The sequence below is a fragment of the Amyelois transitella genome, chromosome 8 (genome assembly GCF_032362555.1).
Source record: "Amyelois transitella isolate CPQ chromosome 8, ilAmyTran1.1, whole genome shotgun sequence".
Taxonomy (NCBI): Eukaryota; Metazoa; Arthropoda; class Insecta; order Lepidoptera; family Pyralidae; genus Amyelois; species Amyelois transitella.
The window spans coordinates 1,962,090-1,971,645 of NC_083511.1; the positions used below are offsets into that span (position 1 = coordinate 1,962,090).

At 33.3% G+C, this 9,556-nt stretch overlaps 1 protein-coding gene across 4 annotated transcripts in view; it reads left to right on the forward strand.

The window, feature by feature from the left end:
• Positions 1 to 8,849, forward strand: part of LOC106137368 (axoneme-associated protein mst101(2)) — a 134,371-nt gene extending 125,522 nt beyond the window's left edge. For 3 of the 4 annotated variants that reach the window (XM_013338182.2, XM_013338180.2, XM_013338184.2), the window contains 12 exons: positions 341 to 473; positions 823 to 927; positions 1,104 to 1,273; positions 2,041 to 2,251; positions 3,212 to 3,421; positions 3,965 to 4,201; positions 4,466 to 4,651; positions 5,271 to 5,801; positions 6,303 to 6,497; positions 6,957 to 7,025; positions 7,514 to 7,590; positions 8,464 to 8,849. In XM_013338182.2, coding sequence (XP_013193636.1) covers positions 341 to 473; positions 823 to 927; positions 1,104 to 1,273; positions 2,041 to 2,251; positions 3,212 to 3,421; positions 3,965 to 4,201; positions 4,466 to 4,651; positions 5,271 to 5,801; positions 6,303 to 6,497; positions 6,957 to 7,025; positions 7,514 to 7,570 — 2,104 coding nt within the window. In that variant the 3' untranslated portion in view covers positions 7,571 to 7,590; positions 8,464 to 8,849. The remainder of the gene's footprint in view (positions 1 to 340; positions 474 to 822; positions 928 to 1,103; positions 1,274 to 2,040; positions 2,252 to 3,211; positions 3,422 to 3,964; positions 4,202 to 4,465; positions 4,652 to 5,270; positions 5,802 to 6,302; positions 6,498 to 6,956; positions 7,026 to 7,513; positions 7,591 to 8,463) is intronic. The other variant, XM_013338183.2, reaches the window with a different exon arrangement.
• The last annotated feature ends 707 nt before the right edge of the window (positions 8,850 to 9,556 follow it).

Consider the following 9,556-nt stretch of genomic DNA (forward strand, 5'->3'; position numbering starts at 1 on the left):
TGTTTTTTAAAGTAAAACTATGAACTAATTATTAGAAGGTTTCGAAAGATCTTTGAAAGCAAATTTTTATGTGCGTTATAAATACCATTTTAATTGTTATTGCGCATGAAGGTTTTAAGTGTAGTAGTATTAATTTTCGTGAATGTTGAAATCTCTTGCTAACTGGATAGATCTGGTTAGATTAATATTAAATATAGATTTTGTGGTTATTAGTGGCCTCATAGCTAATAAAGAATTATTGCTTTTTTGATGTATAATGTTTTGTATTGTTTAATATTTGCCATTTAAGAACCTTTACCACGTTATTGTTATTTTTTTTAATGTTTAAAAACTATTGTAGACTTGAGATGGACTATGAGCTCTGTTCAGCTCAACTAAGAGACATGACGGAGCAGAGGGAGTGTTCGCGGGCGCAGGCCGAAAGGCTGATGGGCGAACTCACTAAAAGGGAATGCACATTGAAATCAAGAGAGGTAAGACTTCAGCTTCAGCTTTAAACAGTATTAATTTTGCAATAGTATTTTAGATTTTACACAAGTTGATCAAGAGGTTTTTATTAGCCTTGTATGAATGATTCCAGAATATTTTTCAATAACGGTAAAATTACTTTCAGTAGTTACTCCCACTATTCAGCAATTTGCAAAAGGCATGCGTTTTAAGTAAAGTCATCATTTTCACAAATATTTGTTAAACGAAGATTATGTTTATAAACCTATGCTTTTCAACTATAGCTGAATTCAGAAACGGAAATACATTACAGTTTCTTATCTAAAAATATAATAACGTTTCTAAATATATTATAAACTCTGAATTTATTTGCAGGCTGAGCTGAAAAATAGATTAAGCAAACTTGAGAAAGCTGTCCCTGCGCTGATAGCATGGAATGTGGTTCAAGCTATAGGAGCTAATCTGTCCATGGGAGGGCAGGTAAGATCTTATTTTAATCTATTTAAGTCCTCTCATTAAGAATCTTTTTGATCGCAAACCTACCAGACATTTGAAAATTTAAAGTCCTTTTCGAAAAATATCGCGTATATTTATTGTAAAATCCAAACCGAATATACTGCTTTTGAAAATTTTAGTCATTCATTTTTGATTTCCAGCGGGCTTTAATAAGTCGCATGGCACCGTACAGTCAAGAGACCAAGGCGTTCATATCTCAGGTCAGAGAAGAATCAAGAAATAAGGGTCAATGCGGAGCTCTGGTGGCTTGGAACGATATGAACACGGAGCCGCCGCAGAATTTGAAGCAATTACAGAATGAGGTGGCAAAGTGAGTATCAAAGTTTAGTTTTTTTTTGATAGTAGCAAAGACTTCGTTTAGTTTCTTGTGTAATGCATTGTGAATTGAAACAATACGATCATTTTGTTATGAAATACGTTTAGTATTGTGTCTTATCTATAAATATTCGGAATAGTATGTAATAAGGTAATAACGGATCCTGGCATGTTAACGCCAGAAATTATTTGTGGTTGGACTGAAAGCTAAGAAATGCCTAAAACCAGACAAAGTACGAAATGCGGAAAGCGAATCTAAAAAAACAGCAGCAACTGAGAACTCTCTAAAACACAAAACGATTGGTTATAGAATATATTTTGTGTCCGACTGAACCGAGGGTGTAACAAAAAAACACATGAAGATACGAAACGAATTGTTTTGATTTATATAAATGTTTGAAACTGAACTCTACACAGCTTTTAGATTTTAAATATTAATAGAACATACTGCCGTCCTATTACAAACTAAACTGGGTCATAGCTCATTGTTAATGCATTGTCTCTAAAATCGCTTTTGAATCGATATGACCTGAAAATACTGTTGGGTAAATTAGAACTATCGATTCATGTATTTTGGGCCATATTTATATATAAATGAGTATCATATTTACTGCCAAAAGTTGTTTAGTGACAAATCACTAAGCTGCAATTATTTTTTTGGTTTGTAATTTTATTAAATAAAAACCTTATTTATAAGATAACAAAAAGAAAGAAAAGATCAAGTTAAAAAATTAAATGAAATAATTTCTCTTACATTTTCAGATTATTAGCCGAGAAGAAGAAAATAGAAAGAGATGCATCCAGTGTAACGTCAAAACTCGAGAAGAAAGTGAAAGAGCTGGAAGAAGAATTGGAGACAGTGAAAAGACAAGTTGTTGCTACGAGCTGTGGAGCAGAAGCTAAGAAGATTAAATTAGAAGAGAAGATAGCTGAACTTGAAAAGAAGATCAATGCTAGAAATGAAGATGGACAGGTAGTTATTAATGCACTGTTTAATAATGCAGATAAAAATAAATTTTGTATTTATGATTTTTGTTGTGATGATTGTCACAATTTTGTGCTCGCTGGAGCGAATCCGGCGTCATCATAAATGACTGTTGTGTCAGGATGTAACGGAAAGGGATATCAATCCGCACAGGACAAAATCAGCACATGAAATCAAACAACTTTTCCCAAGGAGCATAAGGTGAAATGCGAAAAAAAATGTTCCTCATACAAAAGTATCGATAGGCTTTAGATGAATTTACTATGGGAGTACAACATTAAAGCTGTTTATTTTCATAGGTTTTAGTTGGATCCTGTGCTTTTTAACCCCTTTCCGTTACACCCTATACAAATTGTACATCTTGTAAATTCTTTAACAGTTAATAGATAAAAGATAAGTAGTAGAAATTAGCGAAATTGGAAAGTCTGCAAGTATTATCTTGATAGAACGCTAAACTTTCCGAGATCTTGTATGGTACACTTCACAAGTAGACCGTATTAAGATTGCGCTCATACGTAACTTCGTTAAAATCTTTACCATGACCATACCTCTGATGAAATTGTTAGGTTAGATTCACAGTGGTTGATTTGATTTTCTCACAATGTAAATCGAGTAAAATTATGATGGCCTTAGATCCACGTCAGAAGCCCTTAAAAGATTTAGAAGAGAAAATATTTCAGTTTTAGTTGGTGTTGCATCTTTTGAAATGAAAAATGTTTAAAAATATTTTGAGAACATTATTTTTTTGTAATGTCTTTATGACATGATCTTATTTCTTGATGACATTAATTATATTAAAAATTGTTTTAGTGATAAGAATAATGTTGAGAGTAAAGTTGTGGTAGATTTCAAAAATTTTATGACTTATATTTTTACCTTTAATTATTTCGACTTATAACAAGTATTTACTTTCTATCTAATATTTATTTTTAAAATTATCCCTTCCAGCAACCAGCAGATCCAGCGATGGGCAGTAAGATCCGTGCCTTGCTGATGAGCGAACAAGAGTTGAAGAGTAGAGTCGCAGAATTAGAAAGAAGAGAAACAGCGTACTTAGAGATGTTGACTCAAGCAGATGACATGTGGGCGGAGATGGAGGGAGGGTACAAGAAGAAGATTGAGGAGTCGCAAGCTGTGGAGGCGCAGTTGAAGGGACAGGTAAGGAATTTAAAATAGTGCTTTACTGATGAGTGAACAAGAACTGAAGAATTGCAGAACTGGAAGAAAGAGACTTGGCGTATTAAGAGATGTGCATGATGAAGCAGGCGGTGGAGGTGCATTTAAGAGTTAGATAAATAATAATTTGATAGAATGGCTTATGTAAGGTAGGCAAAGATGAAGATGTTAAAAGTGTAAATTACTTTATTATATAGATAAGAGATAGACGGAAATTGAGAAGAATATTGTAGAGTAATTAACTAGAACAAATATGGATTTATTATAAAGTTCTGCCAATAAATGTATATAAATGTGAAATATGTTACTAGTCGCATTGAATGGTAAATAGTCATAGGTGAATGTCAGTACATTCCTTTCTGAGCAATTTATTTATTTATTTATTAATAAAAGTCTTACAGTCTTATTTATTATACAACCGATTATACAAACCGATTTGTGATACCAAAAAATATACACGCACATCTCCTATAATCCGTAAATAAGAAGAAGTGTCTTAACAATATTTGTAATTTACATTTTCAGGTCAAGTGTTTGGAGAGCGAACGCGACAAATGGAAAAAATGTTTAGAACCACTGAAACAAAAGATCAAACAAATAGAAGAATCGGAATCTGGTATGAGGGTGGCCTTGGAGAAAGCTGAAAGAGATAAAAAGACCCTCATAGAGAAGAATTCAAATTTGACAACTATGTTTTCCAAAGCCGATGCTGATGCTAAGAAAGCTGAGGCTGCTTTTCAAACTGTAGATAAAAGATTTAAGGTTAGTAAAAAGGATTATAATAGCAATAAGCAATTAACCCTAATCTTTTGTTTGCTTTTAGTAGTCTGTAATTGTGTGAGATGTAGTGTTGTAAATATTTTATAGTAAGGAGGATAAAATACAACTAAGAGTTAATAAACCTACATGATGATATTTACATACATAAAATCTTGCCATTTTCCCGGACTGCCTACCCGGCAGAGATTACATCTTTTCACTTGTCACGCTCCCTGTATATTTCTAATGATGTATAACAATTTGTAGCAAGAAGTGGAACAGCTTCGTAGAACCAACAGGCAGTTGGAAGATGATTTCAAATGTCACAAGGAAAGCGCTAAGAAAACTGAAGTTCAATTCTTAGGTGATTTAGAAACAATCAGAAAAGAACTGACACGTTGCAGCAAGAACAACCAAGAGTTAGAAGTTACTAACGGCGAGTTGAAGGAAGAGGTATGATTTTCAAAATATTTTCGGGTTAACATACATACAATTTGAAGCTTTTCAAGCCTTGGTGGGATTGGTGCTGCCGCAAAATGAAATAAATTTATTGGAAGTTCTTTTTTAAATATGAGTTTTTGTAGACTGCTTAGTTTTAAGCCGGTAATTTAAGATTTAGATACAAATAAATTTATTTCATCAAGGGTAATAATCAATTAATTTTTGATGGCCATGGTGTGAATAAGGTTAACAAAATTGACAAAGAAAATTATTAATAAAAATTTGTTTTAAGAGTTACTTACTTTTCATATAAATAATATTAAAAATATCAAAATTGGTTCTCAAAAATTTACCTCAAATATTTTTATACTCACTGGCCAATTAAGATTAATTTTATTAATGTGTAGTTACGTATTTGCTTATGTTTGTTGGTTGTTGGTTTTGTTCTTGCCATTTGGATGCGATTAATTTCCATCAAACGCTTTGCACGTTCCGCTTGATCCCACGCGTTTTATCGGTATTGTTTCAACGCTCGGTTCACGAAGTTGCATGCTGCAAGAGGCTCCACATGTGCCGTGTAAATATGCATGAAGTGATACAGAAGACGTTTTAAGGAGACGTGTTTTCTCAGGTTGAATCTCTGGAAAAGCAGCTAGCACTAACCCAAAAAGCATTGACCCAATGCAAGAGGAAATGCGACGAGAAAATAAAGACTTTAAGTCACGAATTGTCCATAAAAACTGAAGAATTGGAAGAGTTGAGAAGCGAGACGATGAGACAAACTTATCATGCGTCTCGTGTGGAATTGAAACCAGAAAGAACAGAATACGTTGATGAAGGATATTCAATATACACGGCTGTACCTAAAAAAGTAGATTACGGCAGAATGCATCATAGCATGAGTTACATAACGTCTGATGCGCGATGTTCTTGCCCTTCGATGAGGAGTCAACTAGTCAGTCAACTTATTGAGGATTTGTTCGAGAGGATACACAATACGGTGGATGATGATTTAACGAGATTGTGCAAGGAAATCACTCCGGCGAAAGGAAGGGAAGTGAATGGTGAAGCCAAAGCGAAAATTACTAATTACCTTTTGATGGCGATATCTAAGGAGCTAGTTAGGTCCATTGGGGATGCGGACGCTAAGACTGATACAGAGGTATGGTAAAGCGTTAATTATTCAATTTCTTTAATTTATCTACTCATGCAACTAAACAGTGTTAACAGCCTAGAGTTTGAAATGTTTCTCACTATACTAATTGATCCAACGGTGGTTGTGGTTAATATTAAAACCAAACAATTTAGGTAGTTATTGAAAAGAGTAAACAATTGAAAAAATACTGTCTACAAATCACATACGAATGTGACGTAGATATTTTGGTTTTGCAAACATTTTACATAAACAGAATAGGTATGGACTTTGACGTAGACGAGATTAAAATAACAAAAGATTTTGTCAATAAACATGGACACAATGTCGCCTTCATTTCAAACAACACCGTGTACTTGAGCTCTAATATATTTTTCATCTATTCAATAATATACACAACACATGACAACTTGTCAGCGCCTAAGAGGCTTTCAAAATCCGTATCAAACGATCAATATCATTTATTTTAACAAGCGGAAAACACAAATTATCATTGCCACCAATTTTTAGGAATGGCAACGCGCGGTCTCGTCAATGACATACAAGGGCGGTGTTGCCAGCAGAGGAGAGTTCGCCTCGCTGAGCGGGAACGCGGGCGTGCTGCACGGCGCCGCGCGGCTGGCGTCCGTGAGCTGCGCGTGCGCCGCCGCCAGGCTCTGCGCCGCGTTGCCGGACCTGGCCGATAGCGTTAAATTGTGTCAGGAGGTTTGTATTCTATTACGAGTACTTTATTAGCTTTGCTTTTTTTGTAATCGAAAAGCGAATTCCGAGCTCCGTAGCTAATAAGAGTGCATTAATGCCATAGAAATTGAAATCATATAAAGCTATAGAAGTGGTAAGTAGTAGTTAATGTGACGTTGCAACAGTTAGTTGTGGCACTTTAATGTCATAATTAAATTTCAATTTTGAGATTTATTTGATAGCTTTGTATCGTTTCTCGCATGTGTTTTCAAGTACAATGGCATTCCTTTTGCCTTATATTATTCCAATTTCTATAATAGAGTGCACTGTAAAAATTTCAAAGTGAGACATTTAGCAAATATTTGCTTTGTTTATCGAAAGCAAAAAATAATTATGGTGTATTGGTTTAAAACTTATGAGACAAAATAGAGATATTTATCACCAAAATGTAGATTTATTAATTTTATTTTATATTGCCCACAGGAAGTCTTGGATCATGGCGACGTTAAGATTATGGAGGAACAGTTAGCAAACGCCATTGAAAGTATTGTTGTAAGTATATTTACTTTACATACCTCCATTTATATCTAGATAATTGAATACGGTTTTGTTTCCAGTACAATAAAAAAAACACTTCTCTTTACGTATTACGGATGTTAGGGAACTGAATGAATGGCAATTGCAATTAAAACTGCATTATTACTTAAATGTTGTGAGCATTTGAGGATTCAGAAATTAGAAATAAAAATTACAGTCAAAATCAGTAATAACAAAAACAGATTTTTCATTTGTTACAGATTTCAATAAAAATCTCATATTAATTTATTATTATCTTTTACTAATTTTTATCTATATATTTTATAACATCTAATTGAGAAATCTCATAAAGTATATTTTTTCTAAATTTAAAATTCTCAAATTTAAATTTATAAGTTTATATCTTTTAGTATTTTTTATTTTTATTATTTTACTACAAATATAATATTATAAGTTTATATCTTTTAAGTATTTTTTTAATCTAATTTTGTCATTGTTTTCAGAATTGTCCATCTTGTGCGTTGGGTACAAATGCGATAGTTTGGAGCACGGACGTCTAGAGCCTCACGTGCGAATTTATGTGAGATATTATTATTTTTATTCGTTATATTTATACAATGTGCCGTGTGGTTCCCGGCACCAGTACAAAAAAGAATAGGACTACTCCATCTCTTTCCTATGGATGTCATAAAAGGCGACTAAGGGATAGGCCTACAAACTTGGGATTCTTCTTTTAGGCGATGGGCTAGCAACCTGTCACTATTTGAATCTTAATTCTATCATGAAACCAAATAGCTGAGCGTGGCGTATCAGTCTTTTCAAGACTGTTGGCTCTGTCTGCCCCACAAGGGATATAGACGTGACGATATGTATGTATGTATGTATATTTGTACAATTTTATGGGCTTGAAATAGAGTCGAGTCTTTGAAGTGCAAAGACTGAACTGGGAACACGAGAGGGATGTTATATTACTAATATTGATTCTGGTACAATCATCCTTCAACGCTAAGATATTGATGGGAGTAACTTATATAAATAAGCGTGTGTTTCAATTTATAGTACAATCATTTAAACCAAGGCATGATGAGAAAAGAAGTCAGGACATGATGAGAAAAGAACTTTCTCTGATTGGCCTGGGTCTTGGATGTTTATCTATAATAAGTATTTATTATAAAATATAGTATCGTTGAGTTAGTATCTTGTTACACAAGTCTCGAACTTACTTCAAGGCTGACTCAATCAGTGTAATTTGTCCCGTATATATTTATTTAATTACAACTGATGGTGCATTCCGAATTCTTTGGGCTTTACTTATTATAATTTTTTTACTTTCGTTACCAATTACGGAATCGGCTATTTTTGGTTTGAATTTAAAGGCAAAATAATAAAGCCCATTTTGATGTTATACCTACTTGTCTCCGTATAATTATTTGACAAATCTTTATCTTTTCAGATTTATACCTCCACCGACCTCACTCTGGTGCCTTCATTAGTTAAGCAAATATTTTTACGAATGTAAATAATTTGTATAATAATAATACTCTTATTGTAATCATAAGCGAACGCATATCGAACAATCGTATCTACATCTCGAAAATTAAATTTATCGATATATCGAATTTAAACGTGTTTTTTTTTCATCGTTATATTACTCGTCATAACCGTGCCAATAGATTTTGTAAATTGTATTTTTATTGTTGTACATAGCAATTTCGAGTTTTATTTTGACGAAACAATGTAACATTTCTAACATTCGCTCACACAATTGTAACTTTCTTATTGAATCGTTTTATTTACGAACAAAATGAATTTCTTTGATTAAAAGTAACTATTGATTTATTGTGTTGTTTGATTTTGTGTCCACACAACCATCAGTACTATAATAATTATATAATTCATAGCTTATGTTCATACACAGGGTCAACTCTCTCTCTGTACCAAATTTCATCAAAATCGGTTTAGTGCTTTAGGCGTGAAAGCGTCATAGAGTTACTTTCCAACTTATAATATCAGTTAAACTGAAGTAAGGTTTGAGTTGACAATATTATTGACATTTAAAATTAGAAGCATAGATGAGAGATCTAGCTTCAGAAAAGTAAATTAATGTCAATGTCGGCTTGAAAAAAATCTAAATCATGAAGAAATAAAATAATAAAAATCACACAAAAAATGGAAATGATACACTTGTAAACACTTCTTAGTACCATCTATATTGGATTAAAGTAAGTAATACGTGACGAGCCGGGGGAAAAAATTTAACAGAAAAGTGAATATTTGTTTCCACATACTTTACGCTCTTTAATGCTCAAGAAGGTTTTTCCGCCGTGTGGTTTCCGGCACTTTAAAAATAGAACTCCATTTCTTCCCCTTGGATGTCGTAAAAGGAGACAAAGGGAAAGGCTTATAAACTGGGGATTCCTCTTGCGATGATGGCGATGGGCTAGCAACCTCACTATTTGAATCTCAATTTTCACCATAAAACCATAAATAGCAGAAAGTGGCATTTCAGTTTTTTCGAGACTGTTGGCTCTGTTTATTCACGTTTT